Below are 27,838 nucleotides of genomic sequence, written 5' to 3' on the forward strand. Positions count from 1 at the left end.
AAATTCCAACTGCAACTTCTTCAGACTCCAGGAGGAAAAACAACTAAAAATGTCTGAAACTCTCTTATCTATGAATAATGAACATGACGGATAAAAAATAATGTATTATAAATTGCATGTTTAGATGGTCAGGTGAAAATAAATATACATTTTATAAATGCTTACACTCTATTTTCATTTGTGCATTTGAACATTCACTTTCTTAGTTTACATCCACAACCACATTGTTTTTTCATCCATAGTCCTGTTTCCCAGCCCCACCACTGATTAACTGTTCGAGTTTGGGCAAGTTATTTATTTTCTGTCTATCTCAGTTTCCTTATTTATAAAATGGGATAGCAATAAGTACCCACATTGTGGTATCGTTAGGATTGTATGGGTTAGTATACCTGAAGTTCTTAAGCAGCACTTGATCCTATTATAGACATTACGTAAATGTTAGCTATAATTTCATAGAACTCAAGAATTTGATCCATCCTATTTCTTTTGGGGTTTTATTGAATTATTCTTTGTGGCCTAAGATAGAGTTCATATTTGTTCAAATTTTATGTGGTTTTGAAAATAAGATATATTTTTCAGGTTATGAGACATATAATTTTATGTAAACACAATCTATGAATGCAATGTTATTCTATTCTAGTAATCTAGGACTTGAACACTAGTAGTGAGAACTAAAAAGAAAGAAGAGATGCAAGGTGAATTTCAGAATTAATATTGGCAGGATTTATTGGCCATATGATATACTGAAAAGGCATGAACAATAATTGAGATTTCAAAGCTAATAAAAAGATGGATGCCAATATAACTCACGAAGCTAGAGAGGCCAGAAGAGAAAGCAGGTTGGGAATGTGGGGAGAGTCAATAAAGAAATGTTTTGGCATAAGAGGGTTTTAGTCATGTAAGGGATATGTCCGTTTACTAGGTATATTTACAAAAGTATAATTTTTGGTTGGGCACGGTGGCTCATGCCTGTAATTCCAGCACTTTGGGAGGCCCAGGTGGGCAGATCATGAGTTCAAGAGATCAAGACCATCCTGGTCTACATGGTGAAACCCCATCTCTACTAAAAATAAAAAATTAGTTGGACATGGTGGCGGACACCTGTAGTCCTAGCTACTCGGGAGGCTGAGGCAAGAGAATCACTTGAACCCAGAAGGTGGAGGTTGCAGTGAGCCTAGATCACGCCACTGCACTCCAGCCTGGCAAGACAGCAAGACTCCATCTCAAAAAAAAAAAAAAAGGATAATTTTCCTTTTCTATAAATTAACTGAATCCCTACTAGAACCTTATTTTGCCTGGTCACAGACACTTAAACTTAGTCAATTCATAGTTGATCATATCTTCCCCAAGTTATTTTTAAGTTCCAAAAGAGGTAAGCAGTGATGAGGTATCTGGGAGAGCCTTAATTACGTTACCATTACCAAAACACCTTCATTCTCATCTGATCTTCTGTCACTAACCTAGATACAACTGCTGAATTGTGTCTCATTCTTATTTTCAACAAAACTGTATCCTCTTTGGGCGAGGCCCATTCTTTGGTACATTGGTTGTCGCTGGTACTCAAGCAGACACTAGGTCACCAGGTGGGAATACTCCTTGCTTACCACTTTTATTCTGGTCTGAATCATATAATAACTCTATTCCTGCCCTCCTCCCATGCTGGGAAAACCTGTGTAAGAAAAGAGGAACTAATGTGGGAAAGCAACTCCTCCCCTGGTTAAGTTTGCAGGCAAAACTGAAGACCCAGCCCACACCTCGATGGCAGTCCTGTGGGCGACTTTGAGCCTGGAGGCACTCACTTAAGCCATGCCAAGATTCTTCACGCAAAGAAACTGAATTAATACATGTTTATTACTTTAAGTTGCTAAATTTGGGGGCTAATGTGTTACCCAGCAATAGATAGCTAATGCAAGGAGACAAGAATAATTCATAAGGAAGCTCTCATATCAAGATGATTTTGGTGAGAAGTATTTGCTGATTTAAAAGGCAACTGAAAAGCTAAATGGTCCTTTTAGAGAGTAGGATGAGGACGGCAGGAGGGTGGAGGTAGAGGGGCAAACAGAGCCCTGCACAAAAATTTACAAAGGTAAATCACACGGGAGCCTTACCTTGTAAGAGCTCCATTTCTGTTATAAGAAATGTATATAAATAAGCAATCTGCCAAAGAATTTAATAATTGTATAGACGAAGCACAAATTGTGTCCTTTATAATTGAACACACTTTTGGTTTTCTGTACACTAGGTCCTTCTACATGCCAGGATCCTTCAGTTTTCTTTTTCCTGACTAAGGGAGCCTTCAGCATAAAGATAACCTGCAAGATCAGTGGCTGGCGATTCCCTCAAAGTGAGACTTTGCATTCAGGTTGGTACTCACTCATGGGCATACGCAGCAGGTGACTTCCAATGTCCTGTAAACTGTGTTCAGGCTTTGTCCTCCTTAAGTTATAAGTAAGTCACAATAAGGGCCACAAAATAGCATTTCTCTTGCACTACTGCGGAAAGCCCAGTCCCACCCCACCTCAAATTCTTTCTAAAAAGTCTTGCATCATGTCTCAGATGAGTCCCAATATGTGGCACCCACCATTTTTCTTGTCTTTTTTTTCTCCCTGCAAGTGGTAATGCCCTGTTGGCAGTGGGAGCACTGGTATTACCTCTCACTGCTGCTGTAGAAGCTGGCACCACGCATTGCTGATGCCTTGGCGCTTTGCACCCCAAGATGTCTGTTAGAAAAAAGGCTTTTTCAGTGTCACTTCCTTAGCATAAGCTCTAGCCCCCCAGTTCCTGCCATCTACAAATTCCACCTGGCTGGCCCAGATTAGATTCAAACTAGAATTTTTGCTTTATTTCAGAACCTCTATCCCAGAAGACAATATAGAAGAGGGTTAATAAATTTGGGTTCTAGAATCTCTGTAAGACTTCTTAGTCCCAGATGTATGATATCAGAATTACTCAAATCTCTGTTTCAACATCTTGAAAATGTGAATGGTGAAAATGTTCAGTTAAGAGAGCATTTGTGAGATTAAGTGAGGCAATATTAAAAAAATACTTAGTACAGTCCTTGATGCCAAAAAGCACTGCAAACAGCAGTGGTTAGGAATATATTTGCAGTAGTTTTCCACCCATCCACAGTTCCAATTAGTTACAGTCAACCACAGTCCAAAATATTAAATAAAAAATTCTAGAAATAAACAATTCAATTCCTAAGTTCTAAATTGCATACTGTTCTGAGTATGTACACGAAATCTGCACCACACAGCTCCACACACCCAGAATGTGAATCATCCCTTCATCCAATGTATTCACACTGTAAACACCACCTGAGCATTCATCATGGAAATCACCTGCTTCTGAGATCCAGCCATTGACATCATCATGGCTCAGTGGCCCAGGATCACCCAAAACAGACAATCCTCCTTCCGACGTATGGTCAGAAGATTAGTAGTATCCTAATGCTGTGGCCCAATGCCTGTGTCACTCTCCTCACCTCATCTCATCACATAGGCATTTTATCATCTTACTTCAGCACAAGAAGAGTGGGTACAGCACAATGAGATGTTTTGGGGGAGGCAAGAGTTCATATTCACATAACTTTTACAGTATTGTTATTATAGCATATTGTTATAATTCTATTTTATTATTAGGTATTGCTATTAAAATCTTACTGTGCCAAATTTATATGTTAAACTATATCATAGGTCTCCATGGGTAGAAAAAAAGCACAGTATATATAGAGTTCAGTACTATCCACTGTTTCAAGCATCTACTGGGGGCCTTGGAACATAACCCCATGAATAAGGGAGAACTATATATTGTAAAGTTGAAGTATAAACTTAACATCCAGAGTTCATTTATTTATTCAACAAATATACCTTTGGCACTGACAACCTGCTAGATTCTGAGCCCACTACTGGTGTACAGTGATAAATAAAGACAGTCATGGAATCTGTCGTCAGATCTTAGAGTCTAATCATAGAGACACAAACAATCTATATAGTTACAGTTGTGACAAGTGTTATGGGAAAAAGTAATGGGTGCTCTGAAAATGTGTAATGGGAAAGAGGACCGTCTCTTCACAGAGGATACAGCAGCTGCTTCCTTTTATATCTCCCACTGTTGCTAGAATACATTTCTGTTTATTAGGATGACCATTTGGAAAGGCTGCATATTGAATCTGTAAGGCTGAGGGTCAGACAGGGACATTTCAATTGCAGCTGAGAATATGGCAGTTGCAGAACATCCACAGATCAGGAAGATGAGAGTAGCATGATGACCCTAAAGAAATAGCAAACCCAGGACGTAGAAGAAAGAGCTGTCTAGTCCCAGCATGGAGCATACTGTACTTCTCCATTTTCTAATCCCAGAGCACCCTGTGACCCTTGGGGAATCTGTGTGGACAGAAGGAAAAAGCTGGTATGCTGGTAAACCACAAACCTGTTTTCAAATGATGCACAGATCTCCCCTCTTTATCTCCAAAGCCTAAGTGAACCAGACACTGAGCCAGGATCCCACCGTGTTTATTAAGTCTTCTTTTTGAATTGAACCCTTTATCATTATGTAATGCCTTTCTTTGTCCTTTTAGATCATTTTTGCTTTAAAGTCTGTTTTCTCTGAAATAAGAATAGCAACCACTGTTCTCTTTGTTTTCCATTTGCTTGCTAGATCTTTCTCCATCCCTTTACTTTGAGTCTATGAATATCATTGCATGTAAGATGCATCTCTTGATGACAGCATTCAGCTATGACCCAGCTTTTCTGCTCCTCAATATTTGCAAAAGAGAAATGAAAACTTATATCCACACCACGACTTGTACATGAATGTCCATAGCAGCTTTATTTACAATAGCCAAAAACTGGAAATAATCAAACGTCCATCAATAGGCGACTGAATAAACACATAGATGTATATCCATGCAATGGCACTTAGCAGTGAAGAGGAATGAACAATTAATTCATATTATAGCAAGGATTAGTCTCAAATAATTATGCCAAGTAAAAGAAACCCAACAAGAAAGAGTATAGAATATATTAGAACATATGATTCTATTCACGTGAAATTCCAAGAAAATACAAAGTAATCTACAGTGTCAGCAAAAAAGTTGTTGCCTGGAGACGGGGAGGTGAAAGAGAATCAGGAGGGGAGTATTACAAAAGAGATGAAAAAATGGGGAATGGACATGTTTATGAGTTCGAATCTGATGATGGTTTCACAAAAGTGTAGATATGGCAAAACTTATCCAATGGCACACTTTAGTATTTGAAGTTTATTGTATGTCATTTACACTTCAATAAAAATGTTTTTAAAACAGTGACAATTATTTTAAATGACCCTGATGAAATAGTGTGCAACATTTAAAAATAATATTTATAAAGTTTATATTGCCACTGATATATAGTATGTATCAAGTTACAAAACCAGGATATCTAATTATAAGAATATTGTTTATAACTATGTAAAACAAAATATTAAACAACAAACTAAGCACAGATGAAACTTTCTTAAGAAACACACGGTTTGTCTCTGAGAGATGAAGTTAAAGTGTAACTTGTCCATCTTTGTCATGTTCAATATTTTACCAATTTTCTAAAATTAGCTTTAAATTTTTGTTGTAACAAAAGCTTATGAAATTTTAATTTTATTCATTTAAAAAAAGTAAGAGCACGTAGTTTTCAGGCCTCCATGAGTACTTTTGGAAAACCCAGATGGAAGAACAGTGTCTTTGTCAATAGGAAAAGCTGTTAAACAGGAAAGGGCTGTCCATTTTTGTCCTCAGATGAGCATTGCGAACACCGCTGCCTCGGGGGTATTCAGTGTAGCGTATCTACCTGAAGCGGGCCATAACCCAGACCTGGGAGGTTTGTACAGGAGTGTGTGTTCAACTTCTTCCTCTCTATTCTCTGACAGCCAATATCAGACCCTGCCATTAGCCTCCTCAACAGAAGCTCCCAGCCATGAAGCCTCTCCTCATTGTGTTTCTCTTTCTTTTCCTTTGGGATCCAGTGCTGACAGGTAAAACTGGCAGATTTTGAGGGGGGCAGGGGAGCTTCATATAGAAGAACAATTCCACTAAACAACCCTATAAACAGACTCCCACCATGGACCCTTTAATTTTCAAAGTAGAAAAAGGCATCAGCCAGTTTTGATGTCAGCAAGACCTGGGCTTGAATCTGGCTCTCCAACTTCTTAACTGCGTAACTTTGGACAAAGGTCTGGCCTTCTCTGAGCCTTAGTTTCCTTTTTTGTTTGTTTTTTTTTTTTCTTTTTTGGCTGAACTGATGAGCATCCATGAGCCTTAGTTTCTTCATTTGAAAAATGGAAATGAAGAGCCTTACAAGGATTAAATCAGATCACGTATGGAATGTCTGTATGTAATATGCAAAGTACCTGGCTCGTGAGACCTGTCACTGTATTTTCATCAGTAACGCCCATCCTGTTTTGCTATTGTTATTTTGTCTCTAATTCAAGAATGTATCTAGTCAAAACCAGCAAATAATGATAACACAATTTGTTAATTTTCTAATATACTATAAATTTCTTATAGTTAATTTACTATTTGTGACTCCATTGGTTGTTGCTGGGACCAAATCCACTATGGTTTATGGCAATGGATTTGTGGGCTCCAGACAAAGAAACCCATCTAGTGTACAACATTCCCTTCAATTCCTTTTGCATTCTCCTAACTTGTCATTTCTATAGAAATTTCTTGTCTATTTTATAGACCATTATGTTTCATCTTCTCAAAAGTGTTACAGACTGTCCTCTTGGGCTTCTGTAACAATGATCCCTTCTTGTCCCTGTAGGATGATTATCCTCCAGGGCATTATGCCTCAGTCAGGGTATGTGTTTGCTCAAAATTTCTACAGATTCCTTGAGCTTCATCCATTGAGACTTCTCAAATCTTCAGAATTGATTTCACCCTGCTCCAAATGACAAGACCATTCCATGTTGCAAATACGTCATTGCACTTGTCATGATTTTTCCTCTCCCAGACATATTCTGTATTTCTTCTCTTTTTGTCTAGACTGAAAATTCACTGAGATTAAGGTCTATGTCATACTCAGATCTGTACCCCAACAGTCCTTGATGCACATGATTTATAAAGATTGGTTTATGAATAATAATGAGTAGTTATTTAAATAATAAATAATGAGTGAATGACTATGTGAATAGCTAGCTTGATTGTTTGGATCATATTCACTGACCAATTCAGGGCAGCTTCCAAGTTATTAGTTGTTTTAGTCAGCTTGAGCTGCCGTAACAAAATTCCACAGACTGTGTGGCTTAGACAAAATTTATTTTCTCATAGTTCTGGAAGATGGGAAATCCATGATCAAGGTGCTAGCTGATTCCATTTCTGATAACAGCTTGCTTCCAAGCTTGTGAATGGCCATCTTTCTGCTGTGACATTCACTAATAAGACCATAAATCCTATTGGATTAGCTATCAATCTTATCGGATTAGGGTTCCACCATTATGACCTCATTTACCTTATATTACTCTCTGAATGCCCTATCTCCAAAGACAGTCACATCAGGGGTTAGGGTTTCAGCATATGAATTTTGGGGTGACACAATTCAGCCATACCACTAATTAATTTTTTCAGTTACAGAATCCATTATTATGACCAAATCTCCTTGGAACCCAGTTGGATAAAAACTGAGGGACCAGTAATTTTATAGTCCAAAAAGGCCTGTAGTGAGTTATCTTTCTATTCATTTTCCTTCCAGGTCTAAATCCATTATCATCAGAAATGCACACGAAATGCTATAAGAATGGCATCTGCAGACTTGAGTGCTATCAGAGTGAAATGATCGTTGCCTACTGTAAGTTTCAGCTGGAGTGCTGTGTCGCAGGAAATCCTCCACCCTGACATGAGAAACCAGTGAATTGCCACAATCTTGAAGGCCCTTGATTCTGCCATCTTTCACAAAACCAGGGAATGTAGATCAAACTGTGACATGATGATGTGTCCACAACTGTTGAGAAATGCTAAATGTATGATTGCTTTGAAATTCTGAACGTAGGATAGAGTATATTGTTTGCTAAGAAGAACGATGGCAAGGAAAAATATCATTCACCTGTTAAAACGATGCTTTAATCTCGGGCCATCTGACCCACCCTGCCCCGTGGCTCCCTCATGGAGAATACTTTTTAGTTTGTCTGTGATCACTGGTAAGTGGGCACCAGCTGCCTACCTGGTATATTTTTATGTTATGAGAAAATACCGAACATCTGTTTGTTGATAATAATCACCTGTTCAAAGAGAATAAATGCGTGGGTCAGAGTCTGCTCGAGGCCTTCAACCCGGGATGCTGTCAGCCCCTGAGGCTCTCAGCTCAGTAGGCTGTTGACCCTCCGGATAGACCCACTTTGCTGTTCTCTCTGGGTATCTGCTTCTTAATTCCCAGCACCACCTGGGTGGGGGTCTCTACAGACAAGCTGGACTCTGTACACAACTACTGGGTTTTAGCATTTTTATAAGCCAGCAGACTCTTATAGTCTTAAATTTAAAGAGCTGAGCTATAGGCTTCTTTAAAAGATCTAGGTTTTTCACAAAAACAATGTAGAAGATATTTTCTCACTTCAAAGGGATGTCCAGTGTGCTCATCAGCACCTGTTTCTTCCTCGAATCACAGAGAGGATATTCTTATTATTTAGAGAGGCTTCAAGAGAAACATCTTTTGACACCTAAGTCCTGTCCTACCTTCTCTTCAGCTTCCCATTTCCCATTTCTGTGAACCTCCCATCTGTACAGAAGCATATTTGCCATGGCCCCTGACAACCCTGTACATCTCTCATGTAATTCACAGAGGCAGGTCTTAACTACAGGCTGGCCCATGTCTGGACTGAATCTGGCCCTGAAGTTCCTTTGAAACAGAAGAAGAGAGGACATCTTGTGATGGGCTGGCACAAGGTAACTTCTCATCCACCTCCCTAGTTTCGGCTGAGCAGTGGAATTTCCCACCTGAGCCCCTAGGGTTAAGCTACAGGCTGCAAGACTGCTGGCCTTGGTTTAGTGTTGGTTCCTTAGCAGCAGAGTGATGCCTCCTCTGCTGCCCATCATCTGACCCCTCTGGATGGGTGTCATGCTGATCTTGCTTTGCTGTATGTGTAACTAATAAACTGTCTAAATCCATTCGAACACATGGTTTTCTCTACCAATCACCTTTATGAAGGTGTAACAGGAAAGCTTAGCAACTTCTGTCGTGGTGCTGCCGGCCCTACTGTCTACTGCGTGGCTGGTGAATTCTTACCTGATTTTTCAACAACATTCGCCCTTATGGATGCACGAATGTGTGAGTTCTGTATCTGCTGCTCAGGATAAAGAGTGGATGGCAAAGGAGGGTAGATTTCGGTTGTGGGGCAACTTTCATGGCCTTCAGTGCTAGATATGGCTCAGACTCTCTAGCAATGTGGGGCTGAGAGTGTGGGGTTCTTGCTGCAAATAGCCAGTTGCTGATGTGGTACAGGGATAAGAATACAGAGTCTTAGTTTCAGGGCTGAGCCGGCAATACTGCCTGCCCAGCCACACGTGGCTGCTGGGAAGGGATGAAAAGAGAGCAGCGGGTGAAAAAGCCTGAGGGTTTGTAAGGAGTTCTGTGCTCCCAGCAAATGTCCAACCTTTGAGCAAATTCAGTATTCGTGTCTTTGGAGAGGAAGATACTAAAAATCCAGTAGAATGTGCCCTCTCAGGGGCCCAGACTCCCTGTGTAGACCGTAGAGAAGGTTAGTTAAAATTGAATGGGATCACAGATGGCCTGGAATTATAACCGTGGTTACTAAGTGTGCAGAGTAAATAATGCATCCAGACATGGCCAAGGAAACTGTCAGACCCTACCTGAAGGGCACTGAATCTTCTGGAACTTTGGCCTCATAACATCCTGGACAGTCTTAGGCTTGCTTTTCATCTCATTCTTCCTAGTTGGGTTCAAGTTCTCTACACATACAGATAAAGAGAAACCTGAAAACAATCCAGCCTGCTGACAATCTGAAAAATCAGGTGCATGATACTCTACAAGCTAATTAGAAAGCTGATCCCCAAAGCCAGAGAAAGAGTCTGCGTTCTCTGTGCTAGAAAGTTCTTTCTGGAATCTGGTTAAGTCCTGCATGGACAGAATTTTCCACTGCCACAAGACATCAAAACAAGGTTATCACATCAGGTCTAGGCAACCTCTGTGCCTCAGATCCTGCCGAAATTATTCGGACTAGCCACTATTAAACCTGCTTATCCCACCTCAATACTCCCTCCCAGGGAAATTTGCCAATCCTGCACTGCCTTCATCTTACTGTTGACAAGCCATATACCCTGTCAGGAAATGAACTCTGTAACAACCGGGGTAGCTGCAAACTTTTTTGTTCTTTTGAGAGAAAGTGTGTATGTTGCATGCACACCCTTCAGCTTTGCTGAAGGAATCTGAACAGATAGATATTCACTAATTTTGGTTGGTCTCTGTACATTGACACTTTCAAAAGAAACCCAATTCCAAGATCCAAAGCTTTTTTTAAAAATAACTTAAGTATTTACCAAATCTATCTGTATGGAAACAAAATGGGGGAGGAATTTGTCACCATGTAGAGCAAACTCTCTTCAAAATTCTTTCTGAATATCGCTCCCTGAAATCACTCATTCAGTAGTGAAACTGCATTGTCTAAGACCAACGTCTAGAATTCATCTGGGATGTCTAGAATTTGTAACAGAGATGCTGAGAAGCTTCAAAGGGTAAGAACAAACTCTGTCTTTAAGGAAACTCATTTTTACTTAGAGGTAATTTTTGACATTTTTCCAGTTTTATTGAGGTATGATTGACAAATAAAAATTGTATATTCAAGGTGCAGAAACGTGGCTAGATATACATACGCATCATATAATGATTACCACAATCAAATTAATTAACACATTCCTTACCACCCATAGTTACTATTTGTAGGGAAGAGGACACTTAAAAATTACTTTCTTAACAAATTTCAAGAAAACAATACAGTATGATTAACTATGTAGTCACCATGCCATGCATTTTATCCTCAGAACATATTCATCTTCCAGCTGAAAGTTTGTACTATTTGACAAATATCACCCCATTTAATCCAGCCCCTGGCAACCACCATTCTACTCTGTGCTTCTATAAATGGAACCCTTCTTTTTTTTTTTTCCTTTGGAGACAGAGTCTTGCTCTGTTGCTCAAGCAGAGGGCAGTGGCACAATCTCGGCTCACTGCAACCTCTGCCTCCCGGGTTCAAGCAATTCTCCTGCCTCAGCCTCCTGAGTAGCTGGGACCACAAGTGCACGCCACAGTGCCTTGCTAATTTTTTGTATTTTAATAGAGACAAGGTTTCACAGCGTTGCCAGTCTGGTCTCAAACTCCTGAGCTCAAGCAATCCACCCACCTCGGCCTCCCAAAGTGCTAAGATTACAGGTGTGAGCCACCACACCCGGCCTGGTGCCCTTATTATAAAAGAGGCCCCAGAGAGATCCCAAATCCCTTCCACGTGTAAGGATGCAGCAAGAAGCCACCATCCACGAACCAGCAAGAGGCCTTCATCAGACGCCAAATCCGCCAGCACCTTGGTCTTGAACTTCCCAGCTCTAGAAAGGTGAAATAAATGTCTGTTGTTTCTAAGCCACTCCATCTGAGAAATTTTGCTACAACAGCTCTGAAAGGCAAAGAGAGCATCTTGTATTTTCTGTATTCTGATAATTTGACTTCTGGAGCCTTGTTGAAGCTGGAGGGCTGGCCACTCCCGGAGTTAGCCAATTCCTAGAGACAGTAAGTGAACAATTTACCCACAGTCTGCTCTTCAGACCAACCAGTTCAGAGTCCACACCTCAACCACCTCCTTTATCAGGCCTTCATACAGCGGGATGCTATCCACAGTTATGTGACCTGTGCTCGAGTTTCCCAGCAGGGGGTAGCAGGGTTGTGACATAGAGTCTGTGAAATTCCTTGGTTATTGATAGCCTAAGTGTGTTGGCTTTGTTGAATGCGGGTTACAGTAGTAACAAACTGGTCTTGCGGACAGACTCAGGACCTGCTGGTTAGCCACAGTGGTGCAGGCGGTGGTGACAGCTGAGATCCACAGCGGTTTTCTCTGTCCTGGGTGCAGTATTAATCTGCCGGGCGATATTGTCACGGACGGTGTCGGTTGGCCTCCGGCCAGGAGGTGGCGCTTGCAAAACAGCAGCAGCCGCGGTAGCAGCAGTGGGATGTTTGCTTGCTTGATGTTACCCAGAGGGGCATAGGCTGGTTTCTCCGGACGGGGGCGGGGCCACGTAGCTTCCAGGAGATTACGTCGTTTGCGTTAAGTTACCGGCGCGGGTGGCGAGGCAGTCAGGTAGGGGCTGGGACCGGCGGGTTTGCACACGGGTGTCCACGTGCAGAGAAAACAGCAGCCCCTGCGGGTGTTGCGGGAGGGGAGCGGGTCTCAGGCTGATGTTTCAGTGGGGAGCGTTGCTGCCCCTGCTGCATGGAAGATCCTGTGCAGGCTGTGGGGTGCACTGGGCAGTGGTAAGCTCCGCAGTTCGTACCCACTTGGCAAGGCAGATCCGCTCCTACAGTGTTCGCTGGAAGCAGTGAACTGACTGCCACTCGGCCTGTAGTGAACTCGCGGCTGCCGGGGCCCGAAAGCGTTCCCTGCGGAGATTGCAGCCCAGGCGTTCAGACCACGCCCCTCCCTGTCCGCCGCAGAGCTGGGGTGCACCCCTGGCTCCTGCGCTTGCAGTTTCTGTACCCACGACTCCTGCACCTGCGGCTGCTGGACTTGCAGCCCACTTTTTACCCTCCCCCTTCCCGGCCCTGGCCAAGGAAGTTCGTCCCCATCCGAGGTGGTATTGAGGAACCCTGTGAAGAGCTTCTTTCAACCTGCAACCAGCGCCAGAACGTTTTAGCTGGCCGCAGGCCCTCCTGTGAGGAGCAGTAAGGCATGGCTGCACTCTGGAAGTGCATGCAAGGGGCTGCCCCTAAAAGTACGCAATACTTTTATATTCCATAACCCCCCCGCCAAGTCTGTTCTTGCGCTAGGTCGGTTACGGCTTTCCCCCCCCCCCCCCCCGCCTCCCCCCTCCGCCTACCAAGCACCCCCACCTCGTGTCCTGGACTTTCAGGCTCCTTAGTGAGGTCCGTATCCCAGAGGCAAATCCCCCCTCTCACACTCAGGGGACTCGCCGCCCTTTGCCTGACTCACAATGTAGGCTGTATCCTCCTCCTTCCTTTAGTATCAGTAGACTCCTGCGGTTTTCTTCTTCGGTTATTGCATTGCTTCTTGAAAAATAGTTCACAGTGTGAATCTGTACACACTGTTTTGAAATCCTTCCAAGCGGTAGAGAGAGGATAGTAATTCTTCTAATCCACCATTTTGGAAAAGCATTCCTAATTTTTCACAGATAGAAACATTTTTATGGCCTGGTCATCCTAAACAGCACACAATGTTTTCGTGCATTGCAAACTTACAACATACTCGGTATTTCAGCTTAACTATTTTCAATATGACTTCTTTTATTGTTCTCACTGTCAAACCATGAGTGTTCCTTAGTAGGTTCCCAGGTTGGACAATCCAATAGAAAAGTGGACGAACGTCTTTAAGGGTCATATTACAAATAAGGATATCTAAATGGCCAATAAACATCTGAAAAGGTGCTCAGCTTCATTAGGTCATCCCTACAACACAAATTAAACCCCATATGTCATCACTATATACTCCCTAGAATATTTTTTAAAGGCAGAAAATACTAGATGTGGATGAGAATGTAAAGCAAGAAGAATGCTCAGACATTGTGGATGGGGGGTGTATATGTTGGTACAACCAATTTGGAAAACAATCAGATGCTATGTATTTACCAAAACTGAATGTGTGCATAGCCAGTGCCCAACAATTTCACTCCTAGGTATATAACCGCCACAGAAATGCCTGCACCACAGCAGTATTTATAAAAGCAAAAACTGAAAACCGCAGATAGGACCATCTTCACTAGAATACTCAAATAAATTGTAGTATCTTTCCCAATGTAATACAATATGCCATTGAGAAGGATAAACTACAATTACATGAAACAGATTAATAAACGTCACAAAAGTAATGTAGAGTAGAAGAAGCCAGACACAAAGAAATACCTACAATACCATTTATATAAAGTTCAAAAGTAGATGTCAGGAGTTTCCTATTAAAAGTCAGGCTAGAAATCATTTTGTATGGATTAGCGGCTGGTAGTGCCTGGGATGTTAATGATGTTCTTTTTTGGAGCAGGGTGCTGAAACACATGTGTGTTAAATTTGTGCAACTATCAGGATAATGCTTACTTATGATTTGTGTATTTTTAATTGTGTGTTATGCTTCAAAAGTTCTTAAGAGACTTTTAAGAAGCAATAAACTAATAAAAAGAAAAAATACTGAATACAAGGAGTTAGAGTATTTCTGTAGGAGAGTCAATAAAAAGAAAGACAGCAGACACAGGAACACTGATAGGCTAAAGCCATTGTTTCAGTCGAAGGTTACAACTGAGAGGGATCTGGGTTCCCAGAAGAAATCAGCAACAGCTTCCAGGTACTCACAACTATTTCCCAGTCAGTATAGGCATCTGTTTTGGCTTTACACAGCACAGAAATGTAGTATCACACAAAATATGATATTCTTCGGGTTTTAAACATTTTTGCTTGCAAATACCATGTAGTCGCCAACATGTAGCAAAGGCTTTTCGTATGTAGGCATTGGGCCCGCTTCTACCTGCCAAGAGAAGCAAAGGTTAATGCACAGTGTCCTGCAGTGTCATGCTGCAAGACGTTTTACAGCTGGATGTCCCTTTTCAGTGGCTCTTACCTTGTTGTTTGGGGGTCCTATTATAAGCCATTCTATGACTTCACAATTAATTACATGAATTACTAATCAACTACATGGAGTTAACAGGGGCCAACATATTCAGCTTGAGATTATTTGCTACAGAAAGAACACTCAGAACATCGAAGTCATCCCAGGAGTCAGCAGAGGCCCCTTACCAGAAGATGTGCAGGGTCTGGAACAGCTGCCTGAGGCAGTTTGTGATTAAAGTGTCAGCATGAAGAAAGAAAGATCACTGAACTAGAATTTTAGAAGCCTGCAGTTCTACCCCTGTACTCTCCAATAATATTCTGCATGACTTTTTATCAAGTGCTTCATCACAAAGCACTTAAGAGAACCCATGGGAGAATGAGTGTGAAATGGTTTGAAATACCTGAGACAAATATGGAAATTTATTGCTAGTAATTTTCCTAGACCTTAAGAACTGGGAGCCTCTGGAAACCAAACGGTGGAGGAGGGGTGGTAAGAGGCAGTTTGAGAGGGTTAGGGTGGCCCTGAATTGCCTCTACTGAATCACCTGCTCTTGCATGCTAAGTCTTAACAGTCTGTCTACCCAGGTGCCCCCATGAGTCCGTGGACTGAGCCTTTGTGGTGTGAAAATAATCAGTGTGGTATGGTAAAGGGCTATTAGCAGGCAAACTTGCCCGCCGTGTGCTCACTAGACCTGAGGCAACTTTCTGGGGACAAAGGAGTCCAGTAGAGACACAGTGCACAGTGTCCAGAGAATAGTGGCTGATGCAGAAAATCAGCCACTATCTCAGCATGATCCACCTTCATATCTGTCCCTTTCTTTCCCTTCTTTCTTTCTTTCTTTCTTTCTTTCTTTCCTTCCTTCCTTTCTTCCTTTCTTTCTCTCTTTCTCTCTTTCTCCTCTATTTCTCTCTTTCTCTTCTTTCCTTCCTTCTTTCTTTCTTCACAAGTAGCTGGGACTACAGACACACGCTACCATGCCCCGCTAATTTTGTATTTTTAGTAGAGACAGGGTTTCACCATCATGGCCAGACTGGTCTCGAACTCCTGACCTCAGGCAATCCACTCACCTCAGCCTCCCAAAGTGCTTGGATTACAGGCATGAGCCACTGTGCCCAGCCTCATATCTGTCTTTTAAACACTTCACACTTGGTCCTTGAGTGATACACTTTATAGATGAGGGTTTGAGGCAAAGGGTACGGGCTTTCTGCTGACCCCAGAAAACCACAAGCACAACAGTTTTGAGAACCTTCACTTTAGTGACTGAAGTAGACTTTTCTCATTGTCACCAAGTTGCTGGCTTCTGTCCAGAGAATGTAAACCCCTCAAACTGATGTTTCATAGGACCTCGTCATGCTATAAGTTAATGTAATACATCTTAATAACCAGCTGTGTCTATGGATTCTGCTCAGCATAAAATTTGCCTTGGCTTCTAAATGAGTGAAAAATAACGTGTGGCTGATGGTGGAAGGCAAATTCTAAGAGTCCTCAAATAGCCCTCTCACCTCTAAGTCCTCCGTGTTCTTCAAAGTCTCATCTTTTTGCTCTGCCCTGCTTCTACCAACACCAGCAGTCCAACCCTCCCCTCAAACTTCACCAGCTCCCCAGACCAAAACCCATGCCCAGTTTCTGTCTGTAGAGAGCCGCCTCCTGCTCTGTGTCCTTGCACCTTTTCCCCGTTCTCTGCACCAGCTTCCTTTGTCCAGTTCCTCCTTTTTCTTACTCGTAGAACCTCACACCCTTCTTCCCTTTATTGTTCCTAATTCTACAGAGAAGGACTCCATTTTACCTGGTGGGACATAGGAGAGCAAGACAAGGACCACAAGGCCCAAGAGGACGCTCCTTGTGACCATACCAATCAGCAAAGAAGCAGCTTCGGTGACCGGGAGAGTGACGCTCTACGCAGCCTTGGCGAGACGGGGAGCTGCATGGCTAGTGAACCTTTTGGAACAAGAACATCTGCCTGCTCCACTGAGCAGTCCAATCAGCAAAAGGTCTGGGCATGACATCTCTTCATTAAAGCACACTTCCTGGGTGCCACATGCATGCTAGCAGCTGCATGCTCACTGTGTAAGCGGCCCTGTTCTAGGCCCTGGTCGGATACTGTGTAGATGTCTGTGTATCTTCGTTGTACATCCACTTAACAAATGCCCATAGTGTGCAGAGAACCATAAGCCTGCCTTGTATAGTTGAGAAAGTGTTTTTTTTTTCCCGAAACACACAAAATCCAGGTAGGCATGATTCTATCCATTTTAAAAGCCAAAGCAAAGAGTCTGAAGTGAAAGAAATGACTTTCCCAAGTTCACGTAGATCCTAAATGGCAGCAACACGACTTAAAAGCAGGCTTCCCTGACTCCTGTATACAGAAGTACTCAAGTATGGCGTTGCCCAGTTCTGGTATAGCTGCCATCTCTTTAGGAAAATAAGAGCTCCTCAGAAGCAACATGGAAAAAGCAAGTCCCCATCACACCCGCAACATGACCCTGGGAAAAACACTGAGTCTTATGGCTCCCCATTGAGTATATGCTGTGTGCCAGGTAATAGGAGCCACACAAAAGAATTTATGACAAAACTCTTGCTTGGAGGGACTAAAGGTCGACAGTGTTTGTCGTTAAAGTATTTTAAGTTTTCCAACAACTTTATCTGATACTGTCTAAAGAACACAAAACCCAGAATCTTTCTGGTCTGGATTCTGCATGCAATAGCTTGATAAGCTTTTAATAAAGCACTTACTTCACCTCTCTGACCATCAATTTTCTCACTTGTAAAGAAGCTTGCACACCTGGCCGAGCGCAGTGGCTCATGCCCGTAATTGTAATGCTTTGAGAGGTCGAGGTGGGTGGATTGCTTGAGCTCAGGAGTTCAAGACCAGCCTGTGCAACATGGTGAAACCCCGTCTCTACAAAAAATACAAAAATTGGCCAGACATGATAGTAAGTGCCTGTAGTCCTAGCTGGTCAGGAGGCTGAGGTGGGAGAATCACCTGAACCCAGGAGGTCGAAGCTGCAGTGAGCCATGATTGCACCACTGTACTCCAGCCTGGGTGACACAGTGAGATCCTGTCTCAAAAAAAAAAAAAAGAGGTTGTACTCCATCAGTCCCAGTTACCAAGAAGGCTTGTTGTAAGGCCAAATGAAGAAATGAAGTAATTTTTGAGGCCAGTCCTTTGTAGAACATACATTTAAAAAACTGTTAGGCCCATATTACAGAAGGAGACATTTAAAACTATAGATATTGGTCAGTGTGGTGGCATGTGCCTGTAATCGCAGCAATTGGGGAGGCCGAGGTGAGGAGATCACTTGAGGCCAGGAGTTCAAGATCAGCACTGGCAACACAGTGAGACTCCCTTCCCTATTTAAATAAATAAAACTAGAGATGTTGCTCTTCCAACCAGACAGTGTAATAGCCAGGATGAGGAACACATGCCTCCCTCTCTCTGTCCTTGTTTTATTCACAAGAATGCATCGAATATATGCCACTTCAATGGACTCTTGTTTTCCAACTTCAGGATGTTTGTGATGTGGTCAAAAGAACACATCTGTGAAAGACTCCTAAAGAACTGCGGAGCAGAAGAAAATCAGCAAAGAGACTAGAGGACCTGGGTTTTGAAGAGCACAGAGAAAGATGAAGCATGCACAAGTGCACGAAGGGACTCTCCTGAGAACCACTTTCCAACCTGCAGCAATAGGTACGGCCTGCTTTGCGTTCTTCCAGCCCCCGTGGTCCTGATCTCCTGTTCTCCAGCCATCCCCCTCTGTCTCCATCTGAACCCTTCCCACCGTGCCCTCCAGAACCACAGTTAGGCTGTAAACACACCTTCTCCCTCACGTCTTCCCCCAAGAACACTCTTCCACCTGAGTGCCTTGGCGAAATGCTAGGTTCTGCTCTATGGATTCTCTAAGGACACTGCTTCCTGGCAGCCTTGGTGACTAGAGACTGTTCACTGACCCAGGCTCCACACCCCAGGGGACAAGTAAGCCACACTTCACAATCTCCTACAGCCCCATGCCATTTCCAGAACGATGCCATTACCTGACATGATCCTGACACCTCCTGTCCCTCACGCTGTCCACACTGAACTGCTCATCAAATGTTCCCGGTTCTGCCTCCAACATACAGTTCACACTTGCCCATTTCTATCTCCACTGCTGCCACTGCATCCATGCCATCACCTTCTGTCACTAAACTCAGTAAATGTTCTCTTAAATGGCCTCCCATATCATTTTTAGATATTTGCAGTTTATCCTCCACTTGGACACCAAAATGACCTTTTATAAAACTGAAACTGATTAATGCATTTGCCCTGTGGAAACCGCTGCGGGATGGCTTCCTTTTGGGATAAAGTGGAAACGTCTTAGTGTGGATACTGGCCTGGCCCCTGGCTTATCTCCCCACCCAAGTCCTCTCATTTGTTCTGTCTCTCACTGCATTGCATCCTACTGGCCTTCAGTATTCTCAAATATGCCGACCTCAGATATTTCACATGTGCTCTTTACACAGCCTGGAAATCTGTACCCCTTACCTCCCCACCTTCACCTAACATGTAGTCTCATTTAGAGGAACAGTATCCATCTCTTCCACAGAACAGATTTTCCTGAGCCTTTCCAATAAAAATTAGTTCTCAGGCCAGACGTGGTAGCCCATGCCTGTAATCCCAGCACTTTGAGAGGCCGAGGCAGGTGTATCACCTGTGGTTGGGAGTTCAAGACCAGCCTAACCAACATGGAGAAACCCCATCTCTACTAAAAATGCAAGATTAGTCAGGCATGATGGCACATGCCTGTAATCCCAGCTACTCCAGGAGACTGAAGCAGGAGAATCACTTGAAACCAGGAGGCGGAGGTTGCAGTGAGCCAAGATCACGCCACTGCACTCCAGCCTGGCAATAAGAGCAAAACTCCGTCTCCAAAAAAAAAAAAAAAAAATTAGGTTCTCTCTTGTAAATCTCTTTCAGAGGACCCTTTCTTATCCTGAGCATATAGAATATTAGAATTTGATATTTGTGCATTTATGTTTTTCTTTGACATTTGCTTCCTCCACTTGACTGCAAGTTCAGTAAGAGCATGGACCGTGTTCTCACATATATGTGATATCACATCAACAGAATCTAATTTTTTTCTTTAAAAAAAATGTTCATTTTCTAGGACATCCATAACAAATTACCACAAACTGAATGGCTTAAACAACAGAAACGTGTTATCTCACTGGCTTGGAGGCTAGAAGTCTGCGATCACGTAGTTGGCAGGGTTGACTCCTTCGGAGGGCTGTCAGAAAAGGAACTGTCTCAGGGTCTCCTGGCTTCTGGCAGCCGCCGCATTCCATGGTTCGGGGTGGTATTCTGCTGTCTTCATGTCATCTTCCCTCTGTATATACCTATCTGTGTCCAATTTTGCTTTCTTATGAGGACATAGTCATATTGGATTAGAATCCACCCTAACGATCTCTCATCTTAACTTGATCTATGTAAATACCCTATTTTCAACTAAGGTTGCATTCATAGGTGATGAAGGTTAGGACTCCGGCATCTTTTGTGGGGTTACAATTCAACCCCTAACAAACATTAATCTTCAGTCTTCCTGAGTAATCTCTATAACCCAAACGACATCAAAGCAACCAACTGTTCTTCTAGAACACTAATTATTCTTCATTTTTTCTTTCACCACGTTTGCCAGAAGAAAAGCCATCTATAGAACTGCTCCTGCTCTCGGGCTTTTAAAAGCCACTAGAACACATCACACAACTCCACAGGAAAGCTGAGTTTGGAAATTTGGTTGTTCCTTTTATACATTCTGGTCAACCTCAGATGCTATTTGCCCCCTCAGTCCCCACCCTCATCCTACTCTCTGCAGAACTTCTGGCTTCCTATTTCTCAGAGAAGATTGATGTCAGAGGATTTAAATTCCCTAAACTTTTCACACAATCCCATCAAAATACCACCATCATTCTTCATAGAACTAGAAAAGTCAATCCCAAAATGTATACGGAACCAAAAAAGAGCCCCCATAGCTACAGCAAGACTAAGCGAAATGAACAAATCTGGAGGCTCCGCACACCAGGGAACAAGTAAGCCCCACTTCACAATCTCCTGACAGCCCCACGCCGTTTCCAGAATGATGCCTGACGTGATCCTGTCACCTCCTGTCCCTCACCCTGTCCACATTGAATTGCTCATCAAACCTTCCCAGTTCTGCCACCAACATACAGTTCCACTAAAATACAAAAAAAAATTAGCCAGGCATGGTGGCATGCCTGTAGTCCCAGCTACTTGGGAGGCTGAGGCAGGGGAATCGCTTGAACCCGGGAGGCAGAGATTGCGGTGAGCCAAGATCTCACCACTGCACTCCAGCCTGGCGACAGAGTGAGACTCTGTCTCAAAAGAATATTTCAATCCCATGATGACAGTTTCTCCTCACAAGTTAAAATATTATGAAACTACTTGTATAAGCCAATCTTATGAGCCTGTTTATGTGAATCTAACCCTGAGGGGTACATAAACTTTGGGGGAGTAGAAAATCAAGAAATAAACCCTGGATTGTGGTAAATGTGCAAGTGTAATGAATACTGAAGAGCAGAACACTCTTTAGATGTTGACATTTCTCTCTCCCAATCGCTTCGCTGCATGAAAAGAAAAAATATCACTTTGCTTTTTTTTTTTTTTTTTTTTTGAGACAGAGTCTCACTCTGTTTCCCTGGCTGGAGTGCAGTGGTGTGATCTCAGCTCATTGCAACCTCCATCTCCTGGGTTCAAGCGATTCTCCTGCCTCAGCCTCCTGAGTAGCTGGGATTACAGATGTGTGCCACCGTGCCTGTCTAATTTTTTTATTTTTAGTAGAGACAGGGTTTCACCATATTGGTCAGACTGGTCCCAAACTCCTGACCTCGTGATCTGCCTGCCTCAACCCCCCAAAGTGCTGGGATTACAGGCGTGAGCCACCATGCCTGACCCACTTTTCATATTAATAATTCTACAGTGGCATGGTTCTTACCTCTTTATACTAAAATTAGAGCTTTATAACTCTCCATGCTCCGTGGGACTGTAGGGGAAACACCCATCTATTCTTCACATCCCTAGACCTCAGCACAGGGTCCACCATGGAGTAGACTGCCACACTGAACTCAACAGTCTCCTTCCCCTCTCCCACTCTCTGGAGCTCTCTAAATCTGTACCCTGTCTGGATTTCTCCCCACATCCATAGCGATCCTGGCCTTTAAAGTTTTCCCACATTGGGTCTGTGTCTCACCCATTGCAGATATGAGTCAGTAGGCAGGGGTGAACTGAGGGTCTGCTCACAGGTGTGTAGGTAAGGCTGAACATCTATCACATGCCAGATTCATTATCAACATCACAGAACTGCCTTTCTCCAAGCCCCTCAGTCATTCTCAGGAATCCGTGGAGATAAGGACGGTCTTGCTTTGTTACAGTTATGCTAAGAAATTTGAGGAAGGGGAAGATACTAAAATGCCCAAAGGAAAGAATCAGATTCTGTAGACAATCTGGCAGGAGCTAATGAAGAGTGAAACTAGCCCTGAGGACTTCTGGGCACTAGTCCAGTGGCACAAGGGCATTCAATCTTGAAAGCAAGCACTGAAGTCTTTCCTATGTGTAGCCAAGAACCAGTTCCAAGCCATCTCTCCTCACAGAATGTCCTAAGATCCCAAACACAATGAAATCCTACTAAAGGTAATAAATTGATGCACCTGGTTACACAATCCATTTCAGGCACGTACCTTTCTTGATCACTTGGGACAATCAGATCTTATTTTCCTCTATGAATCTTCCCAGGTGCAGAAAGTAATTTCTTTATTAATCTCGTGTCTAAGTAGCTGGTCTGTGAAACCAGACAGACTCTTCCTGCTCAGGTGTGGGCTTGGGTTTTGGTCTGAAGTTAGCTCTTGGAGCTTTAGCCCTCACTCTTAAGTCCTGTCCCAACATACAGTTAGAGGAACATGGTGAATGAATGGAGATACCTGAAGCAGGCCTGGAAGAGCCAGAATTTAAGTCCAGCTTTGCCAGTAGTCAGAAGAACCAGAGGAATGTTATGTTCAGGCCCTTTATTCTTGCGGGCTGAAATGCCCCAGTTTTTAAGTAGTGAGAAGCAATATAGGAAATCATTTTTACTCTCACTCTAACTTCCCTCAGCTCTCCCATCAATTCTATACAGCAAAGTAAAGCCATGCTACAGCCCCAGTCACCCCCCAGATCAATGGGAGAGGTGTCCCCACCTCCGTCTGAAAATTATACGGAGACATGAGAAGCTACCTCCTTGTACTGACTCTGATCTTCCTTTTGACATAAGTGATTCCACCTAAAGGGATAAGCGTATGTTAAGCAGGGCCATGAGAATGTATCCCAGACCTTCAGTAAAGCTGGCATCTTCAAGAATTCTCAAGGAATGGACTGGGTGTGAGGACAAAGATCCTTTGGGAGGAGGATTGTCTAGGAAGATGCAGTGAGGCATCTTTAAACCATCTGCCTTGTGTTACTATGCTGTTATGAAACTTGGAGCTCTTGGTCAGAGCCGTGGACACTATCCCTCTCCACTTCCAGGTTCCCTGATCCCCAGAGACTAACCAGGGAAGTTAAGATACAGGAGCTCTGTGCCCCAACTGGTATCTTCTGGGATTCATGAGATGGGGAGACAGGTGCTTAGGATATTCACTATTCTCTAGGAAGCAGAATCTTTCACAACTTTATTTTCTGTAAAGTGTTCATTACAACGTGAATACAAGATGTATTCAATCCACAAATACAACAGCCCACAGGCATTCAGGAGGCTGTACATCACAAAAGGAAAGAAGCAAGACTAACAGCATAATGAACTATTGTTGGGGGGAACTTGACCAGCTGATTCTAAAATTTGTATGGAAATGCAAAGAACCAAAAATAGTGAAGACACTCACACACACACCAAAAACAGTTAAGTGGGAAGATGTGGCTCTGTTGGAGACAGATTCGTAAATGGATGGATGGATGGATGGATGGATAGATGGATCTTACTTAAAAGCTTGTGAGACTTATTATAAAGCTGTGGCAGTAAGACAGCATAGCATTAGTGCAAGTATAGACAAAGAGAACAACAGAACTGATAAAGTTTGCCAGCATTAGACTCACACATACGTGGAGTCTGATTTAAAACAAAGGTGGCACAGTAAGACAGTGGAAAAACAACAATCTTTTCAATAATTTTTGGTCTTGAAACAATTGGTTTTTCATAAAGGAAAAAAACTGAATAGGACCCCTAATTTATACCATACACAGAAATCATCACAGGTGGTTACAGAGTTAAATGAGAAAGAAAAATAATAAAGAAAAAAGAAAGATAATAGAGGAAATAGTTTTACAACTTGGGAGTCAGGAGAGATTTGTAAGCAAGAACCAGAAAATTAAGAAAATCTGTGCTGACTGTATTGGCTGGGTAGGTGGCGCATGCCTGTAATCCCAGCACTTTTGGAGGCTGAGGCAGGTGGATCACCTGAGGTCAGGAGTTCAAGACCAGCCTGGCCAACATGGCAAAATCCTGTCTCTACTAAAAATACAAAAATTAGCCTGGCATGTTGGTAAGCACCTACAGTCACAGCTACTCAGGAGGCTGAGACAGAAGAATTGCTGAAACCCAAGAGGCAGAGGTTGCAGTGAGCCAAGATTGGGCCACTGCACTCCAGCCTGGGTGATGAGCAAGACCTTGTCTCAAAAAAAATTAACAATCATAATAATATTGAATACCTACTCTATGGCAGTGTGAGTGCAAAGTATTTTATAAGCTATATCTCATTTCATCCTCAAAAAAACACATGAAACGTTGCAGTGCACTTTTTGAGAAGCAGATCTTGAGGCTGCAACGCTAAATAATTCATCTGAGGGTGTGCGCCTGCAACAGGGCATGGCCAGTAACGCATGCTCCACTGCCACGCCGTGCACTCAGAGCCCTGCGGTCATGGCTGCCTGCGTACAAGCCTGCCTTAAGGGTCAAAACAAAACCAAAGTTAGTGTCATCCTCACTCTCAGACATCCATTATTACCCCACGAGAGACAGGTCTGAGGGCCCTTCCCGGGGGCTGAGCTGTCGCTCCAGAGAAGCCCTGTCTGGCCCCACTCTGGACACTGTGCATCCAACCTTGAACACGGCACTGAGCCAACTCTTCTTGTAGAGACTGAGAGAGAGTTCCAACTCCTCAACTCCAAATAAGAAATCTCTCCTAGAACCTTCCAAGCCCCCTGATCCTAGCCAACATTTCATACCAGCCATCTGGAAAACAGTCCATCAGTGAACTTTTTCAGGAACTTTTTTTTTTTTTTTTCCAGAATCTGCCTCCAGCCAGGTAGATAAGTCAGCTGCCAGACAAGGAAGCTGTCCCTTTTCCACTAGTTCTGAGCCCCTCCCTTCTCTTGCTCAGGTCCGTGTTTGACGCCTTGGGACCCTCTGTGTCTTTGAGCTGTGTTTCAGGCTTAAATTAAGGCTGTGTTTCATAACATCCCGGCTCTGCACTCCTGAGTGCTCAGTCGTTCTCCAGAGGAAAGAAAAAGCAGAGCAGACGTTTTCACTGTCATGTTTATATCAAGGTACATTTGGAGGGAGAGGGAAAGTGTTCAGGCCTAGGTATGGGAGTCCTGGTCTTTTGTCCTATTCTGCTGCCAGGAAACGTGGCAGCCTTAGCTGAGTCTCTTCTTTTCCTGCAGTTTGTAGAAAAGGCAGCACTGAACAGCGCAGAATTCCTCTTCCTGGAATTCTGCAGAAGCCTGCGATCTCAGTCTGCCCCTCCAGGAAGAGTGAGGCCAGCCACCAGCCCCACCCAGCTCAGCCCAGCCCAGCTCTATAAAGGAGCCTCAGACAGCCGCTGCTGGAAGTTCCAGCCCTGTGCGCTCCTTGGCCATGAACCTCTGTGTTTCTGCGTTGCTCCTCTTCCTGGCAATCTTATTGCCTTCAGGTAAGATAGTGGGCGTGGGTCTGAACATGGGCAGATTCCCAGAGATTGATATGCTTAAAAAACCCCCTAAGTAGAAGCGCAGCAACAGGACACCAGTATCAGATGGGCCAGCAGGTTAGGGCTCAGTAAGCGGACCCCAGCTCCTGCCCTGCTCTGCGCTCCTGCAGCCCGAAGACCTGACAAGGCACCAGGGAGGGGAATGAATGTCCGTGCACACATCACCATGCAGCCACCCAAACTCCTGTTTCCCCTCCCACACCCCTGGCTAGCCTGAGCTTTATGTGCCTTGCTGAGATGTGATAAGAGGTGAAGTAAATCACAAGTAACAAGCCGCCCACCAGGTGATGGCAGCCTAGGATCTCTCCCCAGCCCCGAAGATTGATTGTTCTTTTCTGTGGTCTCTCCCGGCTTGAGGAAGAGGTATGTTTGGGAACGATGGAGTCAAAGTTCGCACCTGCACTAGCCAGAACGCCGTGTGCTTCCTCGGGTGTCCACCGGGATATACATGGATTGCATTCTGCCACAATATTTTGTCTTGCTGTAGAAATATGACAAAGTTTCAACCCCCGCAAGCCAAAGATCCATGGTCTAAATAAAAAGATACGTGAATGGTTCAAAGGGCTGAACTCCTAATCTGTGTAAGGATCTGAGAGCTCCCACGTGAGCCATGGGCCGCAAATGAGAACCAGATTCTGACAATTGACTGGCAAAATTCCAGAAGCGTTTTGTAAAGGGAGCACGGTGGTGAAATGCATCCCCTGTTATTTTTCCTGCCCTCCCATCTGCAGTTACTCATTCCACTTTCAAATTCAAATTCAGGTCTGGCTTGATGGCTCACACCTGTGATCCCAGCACTTTGGGAGGGTGAGGGGGGCGGATCACTTGAGGTCAGGAGTTCGTGGCCAGCCTGGCCAACATGGTGAGACCCTGTCTTTACTAATAATACGACAATCAGCCGGGTGTGGTGGTGGGCGCCTGCAATACCAGCTACTCGGGGAGGCTAAGGCAGGTGAATCACTTGAACTCGGGTGGCGGAGGTTGCAGTGAGCCAAGATCATGCCACTGTGCTCTGGCCTGCATGACAGAGTGAGACTCTATCTCAAAAAAACAAACAAACAAATTCAATTGATTGATACAAGTTCATAGGCCCAAGCAATGATATATTCTGGGCATAGAAACATGTAAGTGGTTTACATCTATTAGGTAACTTACTCTGCGCAGTAAAATCTACAATTTCTCCCATTTCGCAGATGAAGAATGTTTTCCAAGGTCACACGACAAGTAAGAGTTAGCGCTGGGTTTAAACCCAGGCAGTTGGCACCCAGTGTCTTCAGGGTCAGGTTGCTGCACCTCTCCATTAGTAAGTATGAAAATGTGGCCAGACTGTGGTTCCAAAGAGGAGGCAAGACTCCAACCAGACCCCCGAATGACAAGCCCCTTGACGCTCATCGTGTGGTTTAAGGCCACAGTGCTTCTGGCTGCCAAGTCGCATTCATGGCTCTGTACACAGTGGCTTTCATGAGTCACGGTCAGTGTCACCCTCAGATCCCACGCACCGAACATGCTGCTTTCACCACAGAGGTGGAGCGCTGGCCCACACACGCCCACTCCAAACCTGCAGTGTCTGTGGGGCAGCACTGCCCAGGGTCCTCACATCCACTCCAGGGCTCCCACTGGAGGCAGAGGCCTCGAGTCTGCATGGAGACCCTGGTCGTTCGCTGCCAAGAAAAGAGAAGGGTAGCTGGGTTTCAGGATCTCGCTTCGCCGGGAACGTGCCTGGCAGGCCCGCTCTGAACGTCTGCACTGAATGCTAGGCAGGGGCGAGCTGCCTGCTCAGAACTCTGCCTCAACATCAATCCCCCAAATTCCAGCAAAGAAGAAAAACCGGAGATCACCCTGGTCGGCGAGGCGAGCCTCCGAGGGCACTGTGCTTCAGCTGGTCCCTGCGGGTGTGCGGGTGTCCACAGAGGCTCTGTGTGTCAGACCACCTGCCCGTGCCTACTTCAAACCACCTCTCACCAAAAAAAAACAGGACATTGCAACAGTTCACAAATAATACAAATGCAATGAAATTAACACGAAAAAAAGAAAATACAAGAGAAAACCGGGTGAAAGGAAA

The 27,838-nt window shown here is 43.8% G+C and overlaps 3 protein-coding genes across 4 annotated transcripts; 2 read left to right on the top strand and 1 right to left on the bottom strand.

Moving 5' to 3' along the window:
• The first annotated feature begins 5,887 nt into the window (after positions 1-5,887).
• Positions 5,888-7,919, top strand: DEFB134 (defensin beta 134). Its single transcript, XM_032268360.1, has 2 exons — positions 5,888-6,006; positions 7,725-7,919. The coding sequence occupies exons 1-2, from the start codon at positions 5,949-5,951 to the stop codon at positions 7,865-7,867; spliced, it is 201 nt and encodes a 66-aa protein (XP_032124251.1). The 5' UTR covers positions 5,888-5,948; the 3' UTR covers positions 7,868-7,919.
• A 4,319-nt stretch (positions 7,920-12,238) lies between these two features.
• On the top strand, positions 12,239-26,333 carry DEFB136 (defensin beta 136). Of its 2 annotated transcripts, XM_032268357.1 has the most exons (8): positions 12,239-12,327; positions 14,893-14,996; positions 16,570-16,787; positions 18,302-18,481; positions 25,097-25,113; positions 25,239-25,354; positions 25,479-25,719; positions 26,134-26,333. In XM_032268357.1, the coding sequence occupies exons 7-8, from the start codon at positions 25,665-25,667 to the stop codon at positions 26,313-26,315; spliced, it is 237 nt and encodes a 78-aa protein (XP_032124248.1). In that variant the 5' UTR covers positions 12,239-12,327; positions 14,893-14,996; positions 16,570-16,787; positions 18,302-18,481; positions 25,097-25,113; positions 25,239-25,354; positions 25,479-25,664; the 3' UTR covers positions 26,316-26,333. The 2 variants fall into 2 exon arrangements, with proteins under 2 accessions (XP_032124248.1, XP_032124247.1); XM_032268356.1 differs by lacking the exons at positions 25,097-25,113; positions 25,239-25,354.
• DEFB135 (defensin beta 135) lies at positions 14,543-16,646 on the bottom strand. Its single transcript, XM_032268358.1, has 2 exons — positions 16,583-16,646; positions 14,543-14,712 (listed from the first exon to the last, which is right to left on the bottom strand). The coding sequence occupies exons 1-2, from the start codon at positions 16,644-16,646 to the stop codon at positions 14,543-14,545; spliced, it is 234 nt and encodes a 77-aa protein (XP_032124249.1).
• Positions 26,334-27,838: the final 1,505 nt, after the last annotated feature.

Source organism: Sapajus apella, unplaced genomic scaffold (genome assembly GCF_009761245.1).
Source record: "Sapajus apella isolate SASKATOON/1434 unplaced genomic scaffold, GSC_monkey_1.0 scaffold180, whole genome shotgun sequence".
NCBI classification, from domain to species: Eukaryota; Metazoa; Chordata; class Mammalia; order Primates; family Cebidae; genus Sapajus; species Sapajus apella.

Bases quoted from the DNA above. Each gene is read 5' to 3' on its own strand.
- DEFB134 (XM_032268360.1), top strand. From the start codon at position 5,949: ATGAAGCCTCTCCTCATTGTGTTTCTCTTTCTTTTCCTTTGGGATCCA. The intron at 6,007-7,724 runs GTAAAACTGGCA...TTTTCCTTCCAG, and splicing joins TTGGGATCCAGTGCTGACAG to GTCTAAATCCATTATCATCA.
- DEFB135 (XM_032268358.1), bottom strand. From the start codon at position 16,646: ATGGTCACAAGGAGCGTCCTCTTGGGCCTTGTGGTCCTTGTCTTGCTC. The intron at 14,713-16,582 runs GTAAAATGGAGT...TTCTCTTGGCAG, and splicing joins GCTCTCCTATGTCCCACCAG to GTAGAAGCGGGCCCAATGCC.
- DEFB136 (XM_032268357.1), top strand. From the start codon at position 25,665: ATGAACCTCTGTGTTTCTGCGTTGCTCCTCTTCCTGGCAATCTTATTG. The intron at 25,720-26,133 runs GTAAGATAGTGG...TCCCGGCTTGAG, and splicing joins GGCAATCTTATTGCCTTCAG to GAAGAGGTATGTTTGGGAAC.